This window comes from Desmodus rotundus, chromosome 3 (genome assembly GCF_022682495.2).
Source record: "Desmodus rotundus isolate HL8 chromosome 3, HLdesRot8A.1, whole genome shotgun sequence".
NCBI lineage: Eukaryota > Metazoa > Chordata > Mammalia > Chiroptera > Phyllostomidae > Desmodus > Desmodus rotundus.
The window spans coordinates 45705857-45726926 of NC_071389.1; the positions used below are offsets into that span (position 1 = coordinate 45705857).

At 41.3% G+C, this 21070-nt stretch overlaps 1 protein-coding gene across 7 annotated transcripts in view; it reads left to right on the forward strand.

Annotated features, from left to right (window-relative positions):
* DNAJC6 (DnaJ heat shock protein family (Hsp40) member C6) overlaps positions 1–21070 on the forward strand; it is a 146581-nt gene that overhangs the window by 45016 nt on the left and 80495 nt on the right. Inside the window, exon 1 of one of the 7 annotated variants that reach the window (XM_045199438.3) lies at positions 13024–13412. The exons of 5 other annotated variants lie outside the window; for them this stretch is intronic. In XM_045199438.3, the coding sequence (XP_045055373.2) occupies positions 13220–13412 (193 nt within the window). In that variant the 5' untranslated portion in view covers positions 13024–13219. Of the gene's footprint in view, positions 1–13023; positions 13413–21070 lie in introns of those variants that run through there. One more of the 7 variants, XM_024565467.4, reaches the window with a different exon arrangement.

Here is a 21070-nt window from a genome sequence, read left to right on the forward strand (position 1 = left end):
GTATTTTAATTAGATGTATTTTATTGTGGTCCTGTTTGGATCCAACTTCTTTGGGACTCTCTTTGCTTCCTGGCTTTGTATGTCTATTTCCTTCACCAAATTAGAGAAGTTTTCTTTCATTATTTTTTCAAATAAATTCTCAATTTCTTGCTTTTCCTTTTTCCCTTGTGGCATCCCTATGATTTGAATATTGGTACTTTTGAAGATGTCCCAGGGGCCCCTTAGCCTATCCTCATTTTTTTAAATTCTTTTTTCTTCTAGCTGTTCTGATTCAATGTTTTTTCCTTCCTTATGTTCCAAATTATTGATTTGATTCTTTGCTTCATCCCCTCCACTGTTGATTTCCTATAAATTTTTCTTTATTTCAGTTAGTGTAATCTTCATTTCTGCCTGTGTCTTTTTTATGCTGTTGAAGTACCTAATGAGTTCCTTGAGTATCCTGATCACCAGCATTTTGAACTTTGCATCTGATAAATTGCTTATCTCTGTTTCATTTAGTTGTTTTTCTGGAGTTGTTTTTTGTTCTATTCTTTCATTTGGGCCATATTTCTTTGTCTCCTCACTTTGGCAACCTCCCTGTGTTTGCATCTGTGTATTAGGTGGGGGTGCTTTGATTCCTTGTCTTAGTAGCGTGGTCTATTGTAGAAAAGTGCACTAGTATGTTGGATGGGGTGGAGCCTTAGGTAATTGCCAGGGCAGAGTAACCTGAGTTGCTGCTCTGTGGCTCATGGGCAGGGCTCCGAGAGGGGACAATGCTACTGCCTGGCCTCTGGGATTTTTTCTGGGAGGAAGCTGTCTCCCAGCACTCGCCCTGATGTCAGTTACTGCAGTTTCTCCCCATATGCCACGGGTGCCCTTCCAGCTTTTGCCATGGTGCTAAAGCCCAGAGGGAGTGAGTCTGTATAAGTCCTAAGTCTGTTGCAGGTCCTTTCAGTGGAGACGCCTGTAAATTCAAAGTTTTATGCTGCCCCCCCCCCCGCCCCCGGGTTTTATAGCCAGAAGTTATGGGGACTTATCTTCCTGGTGCTGGAACCCTATGCTGGGTGGTCTGGTGTGGGGCTGGGGTGCCTTGCTCCTGAGGTATCCCTCCTGATTTTTATCTACCTCAGGTGGGTGTGGGACTACCCATTCCACGTCTCCATGTCTCTCCATGCCTCTCCAAGTCTCTTCATGCCTCTTTGAGCCTCTCTGTGTGTTTCTGCCCCTTCTTCCCATCTGGATGAATGTGGCTTCTTAAATCCTTGGTTGTTGGACTTACATACAGCTCAACTTTCTGATGATTCTGGGTGAAATTTGTTTTGTAGTCTAGTTGTCATTTTTGCTGTGGTTGTGCAAGGAGACAAGCCGTGTTTACCTACACCTCCATCTTAACCAAAGATTTTATTTATTTATATTTTTAGAGAGAGGGGAAGGGAGAGAGAAAGAGAAGGAGAGAAACATTGTACCAGAAAATATTCTTTAAAAATGAAGATTCATAATTCTTTTAGACAAATGATCTGGAGTGTATGAATTTCCTACTCAGATCAAAAAGTCAAAAATTTGAAACTAAGATGATTTCAACATGTTACAATTCTGTGTATTTTCCGTAACTCAATGGAAGTGATTTTATTTGCATAGGAAAATAACAGTGACAACTTTATTTACTGATCTTATATTAAGCAATGTGATGGAATGCTGAGAACTCTGACATGGATTGGGCAGAAAACCTGTCCCCTGTATATAGTTGTAGCTCTGTGGCCTTACACAGTTATAAATGTAATAGTTAACCTCTGTTGGGTGCTAAACAATATACAGAGCAGTTTCCCATATGACTTTCATGGATTCTTCCCAGTGACAGCAGTCATTCACTTGTTTGACAAGTATTTATCAGTTGTCTGCACTGTGTCAGACACGGAGTTAGGTACCAAACATGGCCCACACTCTGATGTGGGAAGTCATACATCTAACAGGCAGTCTCAGTGTAGTGCATTGTAAGTGCATGTTAAAATATGTACACTGTTCTATGGGACCACATGGAATTATATCTAACTTGGTTTGAGAACTTTGGTAGTTTCCCGAAGGCAAGCAGGAGTTGTCTAGGCAGGGGATGGTAAAGAAGGTCTATGGACTAAGAGGCAGGGTGGGGGGAAGGGGAGAAGCAGAGCGTGCTGAGTCTCCAGAGGAATACATCTGGTCTTAGAATGTAGAGGGTCCATTATGTTAAATACCATAGACTGAGGATGATGGAAACCCTCGAATAGTTTTAAGCAGCTGAGTCACATAATTGGATTTGCATTTTTGAAAGCTCAAATGTGAATCAATTTGCTCACTTCTCTGTCTCAATTTTCTTATCTCTAAATTGAAAGGGATACCTACCCTTTACAACTCCTTCTGACTTTAATGTTCCATACATTTCTCCTATTTTGGAGAAACTTAATTCCAGGCTGATTTCTAGATTTCTTGGGTAGCACGGCCTCAGATCACAAGTAGTGCTTGAAGAGGTGAGTTTGTGGGGGTGGTAGAAGGTGAGAGTGGGGACAGGAAGGTGAATGGACTGATATGACATTTCCACTGGAAAATAAGAAAATATGCAGATCTCTCTGACAGTCTCCTGAAAGGCACCTGGGGAGTAGCTTTAAACTCTGAGCAGACAGATTAATGTCACCTTGCCCTGCTTGGTATTTTACAAAAATGAAAGTGCTACATACTGAGATATTTACTGATGAAATGATATGAAGTCTAGAATTTGCTTAAAAGTAGTTGGGCATCTATACGTATATATAAAACATGATTGGCCATCACTTGGTAGTTGTTGATGCTGAATGATGGGGACAAAGGGGTCTGTTATATAATTTTCTCTATTTTGTATATATTTCAAAATTTCCATAATAGAAAGTCAAATGATAAAATAATAAAATAAGAGACCCCAACCTATTGCTCAAGTTCCTCATTTACGTTTAGCACAAGTGGAGTTGTACTCTCTTATGTGGCCATATTGAAGTAAATGGACTCAGAACCACTATGGCATAAATGTTGACACTTAGCTGTAAGTTCTGGATCAACTTTGGTGGCTTATAATGTTCCAGACTGCACTGAGATTATTTGGGCAGATCAAAGAAAGACCACACCCAGGGAGATGGCAGCTCTCCTAGGGTGTTCACTGATGACATAGTCACTGGTCTGCAGCTCTGGGCTGGGTCTGCACAGGAAGGCAGTCTCTGGGTGGCAGGGCAAGGTGGAAAGATCACTGACTTCGGAGTTATGCACAGTAGACTTAGCTGTGCATCAGTCAAAGGACAATGACAAGAAGTAACAAAGGTAACCATTCATTGAAAGTCTGTCTGCCAAGTACTAAGCTAAGCTTTTTACGTGTTTTATATCATGCAATTTAATAGCTGCCCAAAGATGCAACTGTACTACAGATGAGGAAACTGAGGAATAGAAAAGTTCTGTAATTTGTCCATGACCCCATAGACTTATGTCATTCCCAGTAAATGTTGTGATAAATAAATAACTAAAATCCAGTGGTTAGCTTGCAGTTTGTATCTTAGCTATGATTGGGTTTGGGTGCATATAACAGAAAAAAGCAAAACAATAATGGCTGAAAACAAAATTGTTTGTTTTTCTCTCATTTTTATGAAGTCTAGAATAATCAATATAAGAGTGCCATGGTTCTCTGGGGATCAGGTTTCTCCTATCCTATTGCTTCATTGCCAAAGTCTTCCATTTTCAAAGTCACCTCATGGTCCAAGATACCTGTTGGAGCTCCGTATTTTACCCAGAAGAAAGGGAAAAGGAAGGGAAGAAGAGCATACCACCCACCCTTCCTTTTAAGGATGCACATCAGAAATCACACTTATCATTTTTGCTTATGATACAGTGACCACAACTTAGTCCCATGTATATACCTAGCAGATTTTAGGCCCAATGACAGGCCCAAGATGTGAAAGAAGATGGAGAAATATATCTTTATACTGCATGACCTTGTGCCTGGATAAAGATCAAGGGTTCTACTGCATAGAAGATGGAGAGGAATATTGGGGATTACTAACAGTCGCTGCTTAGCCCACGCTCAGCTGCATTTCAGAGCTCTGATCTCCAAAGGTATGACACGGGCATGGCAATCCTTCTCAAAACCCCTTTCACGTCTAAATGGGTAAGTACGTAAGAAACCCAGGCTCTTAATTTAGTGCTCAGGAAATTCTAGTTCCTTCCCTCCATTTAGATACAGTCAAGGGGGCAGCAGTGGTTCGGTGTCTCAGAAACTGCTTGGAGACTCAACATGCTGAGAATTAGCTCTATATTCATGTGGGGTGACCACTGCCTTCCTCATCACCATTTGCCACATGCTCTAGGGCTCAGAATCTTTAGGCACAAAGAAATGATGGAGAATAAGCATCCACATTTTAAGGATCTTATGCATTAAATCATATGTAAGGACCTCAGGGTCAAATGTGGGTGTACCCAGGATTTAGGAAAATTTTCACTTCCTAAAATAGTTTTCCAGAGTCAGATTTGTACCTGACTTTGGAAACTATTCGCCATACGCAGTTTTTCATTCTGTTTTCCCCAGGATTGATAGCAGTTGAGCACAGAGCCCAGCTTATGGTGGTTTGTTGGAGTCTGTCCAGTTGAGAAGCTGAAGTTTCCCTGCTTGTAACATGACAGATGAAAGGGACAGGTGATTTCATGAGATACTCTTGAAATGGTAATGTAGGTGTAACATTGTTATACTGTTGCGGGAAAGAATAACACACACGGTAGAGATGGCGGAACACGACCCTTTATTACCCACATAGGTTCAGAGGAGTACTCCAAATTCTGAGCCCTGAGGCAAGACAAAAGCCTGCTTATATAGGCAGGGGGGCTGACCCGTTACTATTTGCAAGAGAATGTGGGTGGAGTAAAGCGGAAGCGGGGCTTACAGAAGCAGAATGCAGAAGTTAGGTCTAGCTACCCCAAGTGGTAGAAACAAAGAACAAAGCACAGAGACTTTAACTCAGAAGCTCAGGGGCTAACACAGAGGTTGCCTGTCACAATACCGTGAGTGATGTGGATCCTGGCCCGCAGGATCCATGTGTTGTGGCTGCAATGGACAAATTCACACAGACTACTGAGTCCTGTGGAGGAAAAGGGACAGTATGGCCACTCTCTCAAGAGGAGAGCACCCTGACCCTTGCCTGGACAGGCTTTTATTGATTTTCTGGGCACATTACATTGAGGATGGTCCTCATTTACTATGCACAGGTTTGCTTTAGGTGGTTACAGAAAACAAAGGAGAGGATGTTGCTAATCACATCAAAAAGGAAGGATATTTATAAATGTAAAGGGAAAAGTGGTTGAACTGGTTACACTCATCCTTGGAAGGTTTAGCATAGATTTTAGAAAGTTACTTTAAAGGTATGCAGTAAACGTTTGCTGTCTCAATTCTGGGTGGGGGAGTTTTAGCAAAAAGCAAGTCTCAAAGCGGCCTAGGTACAATGCAGGCCTGATTCCCCACAGGAGAACATATCCGTGGGCATGGGTCCTGTGTGCCGGACCTCTCTCCCCACTGGCTTTTCTGAGTGGGAGCTGGATCCATGCCACACAGAATGGTCTCCCATACATGAGCCTGTCCTTGAAAAGTCAGGGGTAAATTAAATGTTAGCATATGAAACTGTTTTAAGTGTGCTTACTAAGGATATCCCAGGAACATTTTTCTGTCAGCTAAAATGGCCTCCCAAGCAATTGTTTTTTTTTCATTCAATTAGCAGGTACTGTTGAGGATCTACTGCTTAGCAGCCACTGTGTCAAGCTGGCAGAGCATGATAAATACTGTCTTTATCCACTAGAGTTGCTCAAAATACCTGAATTATAAGTAGACACTATTCTCAGGCTAACATAGTCAAATAATAAAATATGTTATGTCAATCCTAAAGCAGTTTTTTATATGTTAACGTTTATGCAACCTGAAGCCTCTTGATAGTATGTCATGTGTGTCATACTGCTTCAGTAGTACATTTTCCCTTTTTAATGCTGTGATTGAAAATGGATGATTTTGCCCTGGCTGGTGTGGCTCAGTGGATTGAGCACCAGGCTGTGAACCAGAGGGTCGCTGGTTTGATTGCTGGTTAGGGCACATGGCTGGCTTGTGGGCCAGGACCCCAGTAGGGGGCGTGCAAGAAGTAACCGTTGAGGTATCTCTCGTTTGTCAACATTTCTCTCCTTCTCTTTCTCCCTTCCTTTCCCTCTCTCTAAAAATAAATTAAGTAATAAAATCTTTAAAGAAAGAAAAAGGAAATGGATGATTTCTTAGATGTGATGGAATACAGTATTTGAGTAGGGCTTTAGTGTTTTTTACATGCTTTCATGTATCTTATTTCATTTGGTTCTTCCTGTGAGGGAGGAAGAGTAGTCTTCTCAACTTTATAGAGAGGAGATGTGGATGTGAGTGGTGAACGGATTACAGAAAACTTGCATGTGGCCAGTCCAGAACGCAACAGAGTCGTACTTGTTCCACCAAAGCTGGCGTTTTTAATTAGCATACACACATATTTATACACATATATGTGCTAACACAGAGCTCAAGCTTTTTTTTTTACAGCTAGAAGCTTGCTTTTTTTTTTAATGTAAAGAAAGATTTTTTTTTTCTTCTAGTGATTTAAAACTAGGGCACAGACTGGCCAAGTATCAGTTTTCAAGAGCTCAACATAGAGTTCCTCTAAGCCAGATGTTTACAGAACAAGACTGCCTGTTGGGAAGCCACATTAACTGAAAACTTCCAGGTTTCACTGAGCAGAACCTGCCACGTGGATAGCAAAGCAAGGGTTGTTCCCATAGCGTGCACAAACCACTTTTCACTGGCCACACTTCAGACAAATCCAAGGAATGAGCCCAGCGTCCTCCAGCTTTCACTTTGACCACTGGAATCACTACTTCAGACTGGGGCAGTGGCCAGAGCACGATCAGAAAGAAAGGACTTTGAATCCTACCTGACTGATAGCTGTGTGAGCTTGGGCAAGTTACTCACCCTCTCCAGTTTGCCTCAAAATAAGGATAATATCTCTGCAGGGCTGTTGGGAAGGTGAGAGTTAAGGTGGTTAAGGTACCTGGCAAATGGTAAGTAACCAACAGCAGTTATTTTTATTACTGCTAGAGCTTCAAGGAAGCACAGGTTTCAGGGAATCGTCTTAAAAAAATATATCTTGCCTGGAAAATTTGTCCTATTTTCTGAAAAGCCTAGCACTCCATGAGGTACCTGGAACAGACAACCTCATTCCTCAGGAATATTGTAAGAATAGTTGAGATTTGTCTTCTATTAAATACTATCAGCTTACCCTGGCTGGTGTGGCTTAGTGCGCTGAGTGCTGGCCTGTGAACCAAAAGGTCACTGGTTTGATTCCCAGTCAGGGCATATGCCTGGGTTGTTGGCTAGATCCCTTGTTGGAGTGCGTGAGAGGCAACCAATCGATGTTTCTCTCACACATTGATGTTTCTTTCCCTCTCTTTCTCCCTCCCTTCCCCTCTCTCTAGAAATGAATAAAATCTTAAAAAAATATATTATCAGCTACTCAGTTTTTCTCTAGCATACTTCCTTGTCTCTCTTGTGTATTGCTCTGTCAGCAATTTTCAACCTGTTTCATCTCATGGCACACATAAACTGATTAGTAAAATTCTGTGACACACCAAAAAATATATTTTTTGCTGATTTGACAAAAATAGGTATAATTTTGATTGATTTACAAAAAAATAATATAATAATAATTACCTACCCTTTTTGCTCCAAAGTGACTTTTTTAAAAGTCAGGTGCCTCTATTTCTATATAAGGATTTCTAGCACCAAGAATTAACCAATCAGACACAACCTTATTATGTAATGTAACCAATAAGATGCAACTCTGTGACTTGACCTGTGTATTTATGGTTCAAGACAGGGCGTTCGTACCAGACAACTATTCTTCTGTTGTCTGTTGTCATATTTTAATTTGACAGTTTAAGGGAGAAGAGGTCAGTGCCCCTGACTAAATAGTCAGGTATTGAATGTCTTAAAAATTTTTGTGGCACACCAGTTGAAAATCACTGCTCTATGTGTAACTCTTGACAACTGCCACTATTTATGTGTGTGTTCTATAGAAAAACCTTGATTAACTGGGACTTGGCTACTGGAACACTTATGTGGTCATGATTTTCCCCTCTGGGCTTCATTTAGAGAAGGAAGAGAAAAATGACAACTAGAGTTTTGTGAAAGATAGGAAAATCATGTAATTTAACACCTTCAGTTTTATTGCTAAAAGAAAGAGAATGATTATTAAGGCCATTCTGCTGATTAATAATAGAGGCAGCAGAGGACTCCAGCCTATTGTTCTTTCTTCTGGACTGTAGCCTGAACATATGGCTTTTGGCATTTGTCTTGGTGGTGTTGCTCCTCTGGTTTTGGCCACTCACTACAGGTCTCAAAGTCAAATGCCTGCAGGGGCTGGCTGACAGTGGGAATGAGTGGGACAGACTGGGTGTCGTACAGTGGGAAGTGGTGGTGAAATGTGGCTCTCACACTGAAGCCTGTCTACCTTCTATGAAGGCATCTGAGCTGGATTCCCTTTTTTAAAGTCCAGGACAAACAAAACACCTGTGGGGCCACTTTGAGTACCTTGGTCTCAGTTTCAGTACCTTGTACCAACTATATCCACAGGTCTTATTCAATACAGAGATAATCTGAATTATGTACCTGAGGCATGTTGCCAACAAAAGTTTCAATACTACTCATTGATTTATATTAGCTAAAGCAGAAAATTGGAGAAGTGCATTTTAGTTACCTAATCATAATACATTTTGCTACAGAGAGAACACAGCAGAAGCTCTGCCCTCATTTACTGTCTGGTTAGCCAGAATTCTTTGTTGTCCAATTGTCCATGTGAATTTAGAAATCACTGTATGTAGGTCATTAAAAATTGGAAAAACTAGAACCTTTCAGTACTGGAGGTTCAGCCCTAAGTAGGCATTCAAACATTTAATACTGGGGCCTGTAGTGAGAAATATTTGTGTTATCTTTGGAGTGGAAACACACACACATACACACACAACACAAACCCAAAATAATATTTCAAGAAACAGTTTCTTACCACATGCCCAAACTGATGTTTTCCTGTTTCCTATTTATTAAAATAATGCTCATGAATTTCCAACCACAACATGTAGTTTAAAAAATAATCACCAGCCCTAGCTGGGTAGCTCAGTTGGTTGGAGTGTCATCCCCATGTACCAAGGTTGTGGATTCAATACCCAATCAGAGCTCATGCAAGAATCAATAATTGAATGCATAAATAAGTAGAGCAACAAATCTCTCTCTCTCTAATAATCAGTAATTTAAAAAAAACTAAAAAAATCGCTAGACTAGGTGGTGCCAATACATTTTTATTTACTCATTAATTTATTTATTCAATAGATATTCAGTCTCTAACGAGTATGAAGTGCTTTTTGGGGGTATCATGGGATGTACAGACATGAATAAAACATGGATTTTTGTTCTCAAAGAGTCCAAAATCTAATGAGAAAGACATGTATGAAAAAAACACAAGGCAGAACAACCACATTTTATGATACTTCTATTATCATACATAATAATAATAACAAATTGTTTAAGTGGCAGGAAAAAATTTAGCCTAATTTTACAGATAGAGAATTGCATTTTTGAAAAAATGACTTACCCATATGAAAAAGCAGAACAACCATTATAATAAATAGTATTTGGTAAGCACTTACTATTATGTTAGGTACTGATTGAATTCTCACTACCTCTTACTCTTATGGTACTGTTATTATGCTCATTTTACAGAGAAGAAAGTGAGCCAGAGAGGTTAAGCAACTTCCCTGAGGTCACAGAACTAAGAGTCTGGGGAACTAGGATTCAGCCCTAGAAAATATTATTCCAGAACCTCAATCTTAATCAATGTGTTATAGTTCCTGGAAATCAAAAAGCACAGATCATAATCCCAGAGAGGTCACGTCATACAATCATCTTCTCCTATCCCCACCACAAAAGTAGTGTGGCATCTGTTGTGACAGGAGAGCATTTCAGGGGTGAGGAGGTGGGGAGAGAGAGAGCCTGGCTCCTGAACATTCCTCAGCGTGGATACTCTTCGCCAAGTTAATAGAAGTGACAGGAGTCAGCACTAAAAAGGCAAAGGGAAAGAATGTTCTCCCCCAAAGAGGACATCTAATCCTTTGGCTCTGCCCATGTGTGATGTGATATTCTTGAGATAAGGTAAATTATGGAGCAATCTTGGTCTTGGGAAAACAGGAGAGTTTGGCTCTAAATGTTCCACTTGGGTTTCACCAGCACCATCTCCAGTCTTTAAGCGCAAGTTCTCATTCAGAATCATACAGATAAGTTTCCATTGCTGTAGTCCCAGGAAAAATAACACTTAGCTTTTGTCGAGCTTCTCCCATTCAAGGAATTAGGATTGTCCAGCACTGAGGATAGAGCTGTGTCCAAGCCAATTGATAATCATAATAATAGAGAATATTTATTAAGTACTTACTCTATACGTGTTAGGTATTTTATTATGCTCTATTTTATAGAGTAGAAAAATGAGATCTTCATGAATAAGCAAACTCTTTATGAATTTTATCTTAGGATAGTAAACAAAAAGTTAGTGTTAAAAGTTGGTGTATATTCCAATTTAAGCCCCATACTAGTTTTTAGAATGTTGTGAACTAATCTAGCCATTGTATTTTCCTGCCTCAATATATTCTTTATATGCCTAATTTTGTAAGGCTTTTAGTAGTTATTCTGATGGATTTCATTTATGTTAAATTAAGAGTAAAGATAAAAATAAAATGTTCTCTGTGGCCCATTCATGTTTTTTCTCTAAATTTGAAAACTGAGGAGATAGATATCCAAAAATACAAAGGCATATGCTTCATCTAAGTTTCTTCCAGCAATATGTCTGCAACTCTGAAAACAGTTGAGCAAAAATAACTGAGAGTGCTTTTTGAAAATAATAATTTTCACTTTTCAAAAATAGTCTCTAAATTCCCTCAATCGAGTGATTCTAAATCCAGAATTGGTCAAGGCACATGATGGACTCTGGGTTTATACTCTCCCTGAGCATCAGTAATAAATTAAAAGAGAGGGAAATGCATAGAAAAGTATTATTTAAAATGTAACTGGCAAAGATTTATTTACTAGACTTTACAGAATATTACTTCAGTCAAGTGACTAATGTAGCTCAGCCTGACAGATTTGAAAAATTGGAAGTGTAAAAGTTGTGTTTAAAATTTTATTAGAATTTTAACTGTCACCATCAAGTTGTTTGATCTTGTAAATGCGTATTAACTGCTTTGTGACTCAGGGCAGACCATACCTTCCCCAGGTAGTGCAGTTAGGAAAGCAACTGGTCAGGAACTGGAGACAGAGACAGCACTCTCGGTCTCTACCGATTCATCCTCTTACTGCAAGAATTTGCATTTGAGTGATCCTTGAACAGTAAATGTCTCCCAGCCCAATTAATTTATTTTATGTGGACCTACGTACAGCTAGAGCTTCCAGGAAACTCTTTGGGTCCCAAATGATTTGGACTGAAGATGATATAGCTTGATTTTGTGACCGGAGGAGATCAAAGTCGGCCAAACAGCAGAAAGCCATGAAAGGTGAGAGGAAGGCAAGGCTGCCTTTGTGTCTGGGCTTAAGCAGATTTTACACACAAGCACTTTTTTTGCTTGTTTTGGTGATGAAACTCTGTCATGACTTTTGAGAAGCTCACTTAGTCATGCCAAATCCTAGTAGGGAAAAGGATCATTTTAAATCAAGATTTTCACCTGGTCTTCACCTGAAATGATGAGAGTGATGAATACCTCTGCAGTCTTATGAATTCAGGTGAAAATGAACATTTGGTAGTTACGTTTTGAGACTTAGAGTTGTATCCAGGTTTTGTAAGGCTTGAAACTTATACCGTGTTGGGATCCGCTTTAAGAATAAGAACAGGAAACCACAAATGTTGAGTTAGGTACACAGCCTTGAAAGGGGCTTCTGCAAAGAGGAGGCTCTGGCCCTTAAGCTTCATTATCTTCATGACAAATTCTCCTCTAATAATGAGTGACTGCTTTCCTTGCCCAAAATTGTGAAAGAAAAAAGTGGGAAGGGGCTAGAGAATGGAAAGAAAATCCTTGTTTAGCTTGCTTTCCAACCATCCACTCAAAGCCAGCAGAGTGGTTTGGTCCTTTCCCCAAGGCCCAAGGTAAATAATGTCAGATCTAAAATTGTACCTGATAAAACCGTGCTTCCTACGCTTCCTCAATTTATATTTCTTCAACGGATACTCACTAAACACATACTCACTAGGTGGAATGGACCCTAATTGTCTCCTAGCGTGAGAATAGCTAGCTCTTTGATATCCACATAGGGATCATCCCCATTATGTGAAATACGCAAAAACGCTGCTGTTTCTTTCTATTCTAGCATACATATAGCCTGACTTAAATCCGCTCTTTTTTTCTGTTCAGTTCAGTTGCAAGTCCATCCTCCAGGACAGTAATCGTCGGAGTGGCTTTGACTTGCCGAATCTTCCAGCAAATATAGGTTAAGTTATACGAAATGGGCGTGCCTGGATCTTACCAAGAGACCCCCTCCTCCCCAAAGCTCAGCAGTCAGAGTCACCCAGCCCCTTTCTTCTTTACCTCACACTCGAAAACACCCTCTACTCCAGTCGGAGTCGTCCCCTCCCCTTCCCACCCCGCCCCATTTTCCGCCTTCAGCCCACCTCCCGGAGAATCTCCCTTCCTTTACTCCCTCTCTTTTCATCCTTCCCCGTGGGCCAGCGCTCTTGGAGCTGCCCCGCTGTGCGGTGGGGCGACGTGGCGACACCCACAGGATTGCTTCTGGGCACTCTCTAGCCAGAGGGTGGCTGGCGCTGAGCCTGGAGCTCGGCAGGGCCCCAGGCTGCGCGCCTGCGGCCGCGGACGCGTGCCCGCCCCCTCCCGCTCTCCCTGCCCCCTCCCTCCTCCAGTCCTTCCCTCCCTCCCTCCCTCGCCGCTGGGCACCCGGAGCCTCGGTCTGCCCAGGGCGGTGGCTTCGCGTGCCCCGCACAGCTCCTCTACGGTGGCCGCTCCCTCTTTCCGTCCTCTTTGCGTCATGTCGGGCACTTGATAATTTTTTTTCTTTCTTTCTTTGTTTTTAAAAAATTTCTCCTTTAGTCCTTTCCACCTTCCACCTCCTCATTCGTTTCCCAGGTTGATTTTTTTCCCCTCTTCTCTGGGTTTGCTCATGAGCCTCCTCGGGAGCTACCGGAAAAAGACCAGCAACGATGGTTATGAATCCTTGCAGCTGGTGGACAGTAACGGGGACTTAAGTGCGGGGAGCGGCGGGGGTGGTGTCAAGCAGAGAGTGAATGTCGGGACGGCGGCGCGGAGTCCCGCCCGGCAGCTTCAGGACCGCGCCAGCACCATGGACAGCTCAGGTAGTGCCACCCACGGGAGCGCCCAGCTGAACTCTGCGCGGCCCTCCGAGGCTCCCACCCCAGCTCTGGCCTGGGAGAGGCCGGATAGAGGCCAAGGCATCTAATACCAGCAGGGTGTCACGTCTCTAATTTCTCAGTTCTGGGAGCTAGGAAACGTTAGATCAGTCTGGAGGCCCAGTGACCTTAATGAGCACCTCTTAATCTCGCTAGGCTGCTGAATTCACCAGTTGGGAGCGGGGAGGGGAGAGTTGGGGAGGAGAGGGGAGGGGTGGCGCGGGAGCGGCTGGGAAGAGGGCGGGGAGAGGCAGCTGCTTTCGTCGTGGTGCCGGGTGAGCGGGAGAGGTGAAGGAGCTAGTGCAGCCTGGGGACGGTATTTATCCCAATTGTTCTGGTGATGCTGATGTTATTTGCAATTGTGTGAAGCTCAGCCTCTTCTCAATTCTGCTGTCTGCTAGGGTTAATGCTGATTCTTGAGCAGTTTTTACCTGGGATCTAGAGCCCTTTTACAAAGCTTTTATGATTTGCACAATGAAAGTTTTTTTTTCCCCTGTTGTTAGCTTTGATCTTGTTTATACTTTGGCATCGAGTGTATTAATATTTCATAAACCTTTATGCAAGGAAAATGGAAATGCCTCCAAACTTTGTATCTGGGCTTTCAACTGTCTTCTACACAGCATTTCGCTCTTCAAAATGCTCTTTTAGTGATTTCCATAGTGAAACAATCATTTAATATATCCATGTTGGACCAGAAGTATTGTTATAGCTGTTTATTGCTTTTTCAAGGAACTGGGATCTGAGGATTGTTTACATAGAGATAAGGATAATTGAAGTGCTCAGCGGCTGCTTCTACATTGACAACTTTAACACTGGACAACTGAGGACTCCAGGGGGAAGATTCATGTTGGGTTGTTTGGGAAGTAACGAAACTAAGCCAAATTTAATTCCTGTACTTTGCAGACAAATGCCTGCTTCTGTTTAATTGTGTAATGGCTCCCCTTGGGCTACCATTTTCTATTTTTCTCATCCCATAAGAGGGATAAAATATTGTCAACAAATGTTCAAGTGTTCTGGCCTGAAAACAAATTTCAGCCATGAAAACTCTTCCTGAAGTGAGATAAGGCATTGGTGGGACGCTCTCTCAGGGTCACTTTAAATTTAAGCTAAGATGGGACAGATGGTTTCAGAAGCATTGGTGTTGATGTTGTATGTGGTTATTTGACTTATGTTTTAACAAATCTGTGATGTATCAAAGTCCAAACCATCTGTCAGCTGCATGTCACCTCCTTTAAATCTTAAAAATGTTCATGTACTCCAGATGATGCCACTGTAGTCCTTCCTGGAACCCAGTGGGCATGTAAACAAATAACTGAAATGAAAAGGAACCATTTCCAAATGAGGGTGGAGGCGTCTCCAGGGGAATGAAAGAATGAAGACATTTTGTGTATTTAACTTGTATAGGGATTTTCATTTTTCAAATTGGAATTTGTGTTTAATGTAGGTTATATTCTAGAATAAATTCAACACATTTCCTGAGCTCGTTATATGCCAGGTACAGTGCTAAGCACTGTGGGGAATATAGGAGCAAATGAGACACTTCTGGCCTCTAAGGGGGCGGCCGTTGAAGAGGGGCAGTAACTCAATCACACGGCAGCCTATGGTAAAATCCTGTCTCTTTAAAAAGTATCTTTTTCACTAAATCAGAGTTTTTCAATAGGGATAGAGAAGAAGAGTGAATTGCTTTGATAAACTATTGTAATGGGAAAGCATTTTTATTAAGAATATTATTATCTCTAAAGTGCTACTACTAAGAAAATTGATTCTTCAACTTGATCAAAGTAGCACTGTAGAGGAGGTACAGGGAGTCCCCTTCTAGTTAGGGGAACGCATTGTGGCTGTGTTGTGGCAGTACTGTGTATTTAATGACTATTTTGATGCGTGTTTGCAACTGAGAATGCAGTTTGGGAGGATGCTCTTTGTTTAGTTTGAATGTGGGATTGCACCGCCCTGAGAGTGGGGTTTCCTTTAGCAAGTTTTATTTACTAGTGCAACTCTATCTGTCTTGTCTAATTATAGCGCTTTCTTCTAAGATCCTCAATGAGTGTCCTTATGCAGTGTAAATGTATCCACTTGTTTAAGATATTTAATTAAACTCATGGATCATTTCTAAAGTAGTATTAATCTGCCCATTCATTTAACTGGTTGCACTGTTACATACTGCATAGGCTAGGTGGTTCATGGAGCTTTTGCTCTAACAGAAATATTTATGAATGGAGGAAATGTGTTGAGGTCCCTCTCACTTAGTCTTAACAATACCTAACATGTTTATAGCTATTTGTAACAGATAGAACACTTGGAAAGTAATCTTACTTCATTTCCCCAGAATTCTATTAGGTAGAGTAAGCAGCCTGTGCCTGTGCCTAGGGATTTGGGATCAAACCTCTGCACTATTGTTACTCGCTGTAAAACCTAGAAAATATTTAAGCTAGTTCCCCATTATAAAAGGGGAATCATATTAGAGCTTTAGTTGGAGGCTTAAAACAACATGAGAATTATTTGCAATTTTTCTCCACTTTGCTGTCCGTGTCCTTCCTATCAAATGAGGAAACTTATTCTTAGACATGGGGGGAGACTTGTTCAAGGTAAAATAGCTACTTAGTGACAGCCAGATTTGGGTATCTGACCCTAAGGTCTAAGTTTTTCCCCATTGAAGTCGACTGTCTTTTTGGGGAGGCATACCAACTGATTGTTGAAGTGGTGTGCCTCTTTCCCCTCCGTTTTTAGATGAGTGTTTTTAGAGTGACAGATTCAACGGACTGTAATAACTGTCTAAGTTGACAGATTCTCAAGTGGTAGATTCCAAAGCAACCCTGTAGCCGGATGTAACTTGCAACACTCTCTACCTGCCCTGGCTCACTTTTTCTTCATTTGAATTATTCGCTAGAAAAAACTGTCCTTCAAAGGTCATCCTCTCATATCCTAGTGGCACTTCAGCTATCCCAATTCATTAGCTCTGAAATCCCATCTCTCTCTTGTGTGCATTTCACCTTCCATGGAAAGTAGAATTTGCAAAAGCAGAACTCCCAATCTTTAGTCACTGAAGTATTCTAACAGTGGGCTTTACTTACCAAATTCATAATGACAAGCCATACAGCAGCAGTCCAATTAGAAGTAAAAGGATAATAAGGATGCTGAAATACTTCACACATCATTGAAATATTATAAGCATATATGTACTAATATTACATAGGAATAACTGCCCACTTTAAGGGTGTTGTAATTTGAGGGCAAAGTTGATTTATTTAACTTTTTTATTGTGTAGCTAAAGTTTCAATGTTACTGGATAACCATGTACAGATGCACTTCTGTCAGATTTCAAACTCTTGGAGACTGCCAGGTTTTTAAGCCTTAGGAGGGGAATCTCTTGAATCAAGCTTCCGAAAGGTGGCCATAGAGCCTGTGACACACGCCTGTGATGGAGCCGTCACCGTCTTCCGAGGCAGTACCTTTGGACAGTTGGCACTGGTACAGAGTTCTTTCTTTTATTTTGGCAAAATCAGTCTTTCAGCCCCCTACACACAGATAAATCCAATCCTTTGTCCATATGGCAACCCTTAGAAAATCAGAGAATAGATTCTGTTTCTCCTCTTAGTCCAGTTCTCTTCTAGGCTAATCAAACCTGGGTTCTTCATCTTTTCCCCCTACACAATACCCCTGTATAAAAAGTACTCCTCTTGTCTCCCTAGTTCTTTAGGCATTTGCCTCGAGATAACCTCTGTTGAAAGTGTGTGTGTATGTATACACCATATACAAATGTCATATATATGAGGTTAAAATTGTAAAATCAAATTCAAAGTTGTAATCATGCACATTTACATATATTGTTCAATAGTGCTTAAAGATAAAAGTAGCTATAATTTAATGATTATAATCCAGGCATTGTGTTAAATAGTATACATAAGGCATCTTATTTAACCCTCATAAGAATTTTTGAAGGTAGGTGACAGTTACTTTCCTCTTACAGTTAAATAAACCAGGTTAAGCAAGTTGCTTGAGGTTATACAGGCTCTACTTATTCCGTGTGGTGTAAAACGCCATAGAGAAATGCCCATAAGATTGCAAGTGAAGAATTTGGTGGAGAATGTTTTTCGATCTGCTTCTTTCCCTGAGGTGAGGAGAAATAGGAGTGTCCCAGGTAACTGAAATGAGTGCACTGTTTTTTAGTTTGATCTCATGCAATAAAACAAATATCTCTCTGGACTTAAATATAACAAAGAATTTCAAAGTGCTGGAAATGAAGGAGGTAGAGAAAAAGCAATATTGACTAAGCTGATTAAATCCTGATATGATAGAAAAATACGGCTGGGGCAAAAGTAGGTTTACAGTTGTGAATACATGAAATGCAGTTTATTCTTGTATTATTATTTATTGATCAGTGTATATTTTCCATACGAAAAACTGTAAACTTACTCCTCCCCTCCTGCCCCCTGTATAATTGGTGCAGCTTTCTAAATCTAGGGACCAATGTCTTGCCAATAAAAATGAGTTCCCACTGCTCTTAAGATTAAAGTTCAGAGTATTCTTTTTTTAATTTATTATTTTATTTTTATTGTTTATTTTAAATTATTTTATTGTTGTTCAAGTACAGTTGTCTGCATTTACCCCCCCCCCAACTCCCCCTCCCCAGCCATCCCTTCCTCCCTCCCCTGATTCTACTCTCCCTTGGTTTTGTCCATGTGTCCTTTATAGTTGTTCCTTTCCCCCCATCGGAGTTTTCTTAACAGGACATCAGAAGCCCATCATGGCACCTCTATAAGCCAGCCCAACAGAATTTCTTGTCTTTTCTTCACTGGTAGGTCCCTTTCCCCAACTCCATCTCTGTGCTTTTGCAAACACTGTTCCCTCAGCTTATCCAGCTTCTTTGATAGCCATCTAGATGTCTCTTTCCCAGGTTACCTCCTACTCATTCTTCAGGAGTTGGCTTCAGTATCCTTAAACCCCATAGGCTGATGAGGCGGCCATTCTCCATGCCCCCGCAGCAGCCTGTGCATCCCTGTCAACAGCTGTCACCACAGTGAGTTGCGATGTGCTGGCTGGCCCGTCTCCCTCCAGACTATAAGTAAAGTTCAGAGCAAAGCTGTGTCTTACTCACCTTTGCATTCTTGTCACTGCTTGGCATTTATTAGGAGCCTAATAAATACTTGTTGAATGAATGGAAGCATGAACAGATTTTCAGTATTTTAAAAGGGCATTTATAATGAAATATGTCCGTCCAAACTAAAAAATAATCATACAGCTAGAATTTAACAGAAATGAGGACAGACTTGAAAGAAATGAAACTGTTGGCACAAAGACCAGTTCATTAATGAGCATGTTTCATATGCAAGGACCCTAGAGGGGAGAGAAAGATGATTAATCCATAGTCGAGAACCCCAAGAGCTTTGTAATGTGGAAATGTAAAGAAATAATTAGCTCACCAAAAGACTGACCCTCTTGACCAAAAAATGCAAACTACTTTATGATTCATCATCCAGGTGACATTTTTTTAGCAGGAAAAAAAGAAACACTAAATGTATACAATTTTTTTTTACAGCCCAACAGTAGATGACTTAGTTATCTGCAGATCTGTGTTTCTTCATCATTATCACAAAGTTGTGCTCTTAGCTATTTTCATGTTTAATATTAAAAATTCTTTGTATTATCTTTGGCTTTCTGCAGTTACATGTAAGTTTTATGGTGACCTATTGCTTTTTATAACCTGTACGCAACATCTGGAACCTCTTTAGGAAAGAATCTTTAATTTTGAGGTGAACTGAAGAATCCCTGGAGTCGCCTTGGCTGGGTCGTTTGGTCGGTTGGAGCACTGTCCTGTGTAGCAAAAGGTTGCGGGTTTGATTCCCAGTCAGGGCACATACCTAGGTTGTGGGTTCAGTCCCCAAGTCCGAGCTCGTACAGGAGGCAACTTATTCATGTTTCTCTCTTAACAGTGATGTGTGTCTCTCTCCCGCACTTCCTCTCTCTCTAAAATCAATGAACGTATCCTCAGGTGAGGATTGAAAAAAAAAGGATCCTGGGGTTTATATTGTACAATTCCTTGTTGGCAAAACTTGTAATTCAGGAAAAAACTAAATTATAGCTATTGCATATTAAACAACATCTCTTGACATTTACTTGGAAGCTTTTGACAGAAAGCTCAGTATCTGAGGAATAAGTCCTTCACAGTCCAAAGAATTAGAAAATTTCATGACATGCGCCAAGAGACCTGGCAGTGTTCGCTACCTTTAATTGCTTTACCTGACATGTCACAGGCCATAGTCTGGACCCAAAATATCTTTTTATTTCAATAATGCATCAGTGCATCATTTTAAGAGGTACTAGGGGCAGAAATTAAAATCCAACTGTGTGGGGTGTTAACAATGTACATAATCCCACCAAGGAGGCAGTCAGGTGACTCAGTGCCTTCCATGCAGTGCCGGGTTTGCATGTGCAGAAAACCGCTTTTGCGGTGTTGCGGCGGAGTTTCTACCTGGCGGCTGGTGAGTTTGTTTTGGCTGATGTTATAAGCCACTTCCTGATTTTAGAAATGTTAAGTCGTGAAAGAAGTGCCCATTAGAATTGGGTATATTTGGCCAACAACAGGGTTATAAAGTTGCATAATAATAGATATAATAAAATGCTTTGGAGATGGAGAAGGAGGAGCCATAATTTCAACCAGAAGGACTAGGGAGGCCACAGTGGAAAGTGATGCTTGAGCCAGAAGTCAGTAGGTGGAGAAGGAAAGGAAGATTATTTTGGGCTGAGGGCTAAGGCACAGTTGCATGATGTGCTGAGAGAAACTGCATTTCGGCCTGGGCGCTGGAGCTCACAAAGGTGGGAAGTTCTGCAGTGGGTGGCGCTGGGAAGAGGACTGAGTCCAGATCAGGGCGAGCCTGCAGAGGAGGTCGGCATTCTTCTCTAGGCAGCGGGAGGGCACCGGAGATTTGGGAGCAGGGGTGAGGCAGGGCCAAGTTATCCAATAGGCATAGTGCCTGGGGACCACAATTATCTTAAGGCCCACAGATATGTTTTAGTTTTAATTCCTTTTAAAACTCAGAATTTTAAAAATGAGTATATCCTTTAGGAATTATTCTTTATACAAATGCAATTTATATGTGTATGTATATTTATATTACTTATATTTATATTTATATGAATGGGCACTTGAAGGAAAAAGCACCTAGGGCCTACAAAAGTTTTACTGCAGGCCCAGGGAGAAGAATGGAATGTGTGAGTCCTGGAGGTAATTTGCAGATGTGTAAAGGTTGAATCCCATCTGTGATTGTCAGCTGTGTCCCATTTCCCTGGGAAGCCAGTTGAAAAGACAGGCTCCTGGGCCTCAGGAATTTCTGGTTTAGTTAGGAGGGAGGGGTGCACTGCCTGGAAGACAGGGAGAACAGTGAGAAATACTGAGGTCCCACAGCAGGGCAGTGTCTGTGGGACGGTGGAAGAAAGAGGCAGCTCTGGAAAACATCACACAGACGAATGGACAGACTGACAACTGACCGGATGTGGGGTGGGAGGTTTGGGGAAGCTAGAAACATCTATCCTGGATGGCAGGAGAGGAGGGAATGTTTCCAGTCTTGGCCAGAGAGGGAGAACGTGACCAGCTGGTTTCCTGTGCT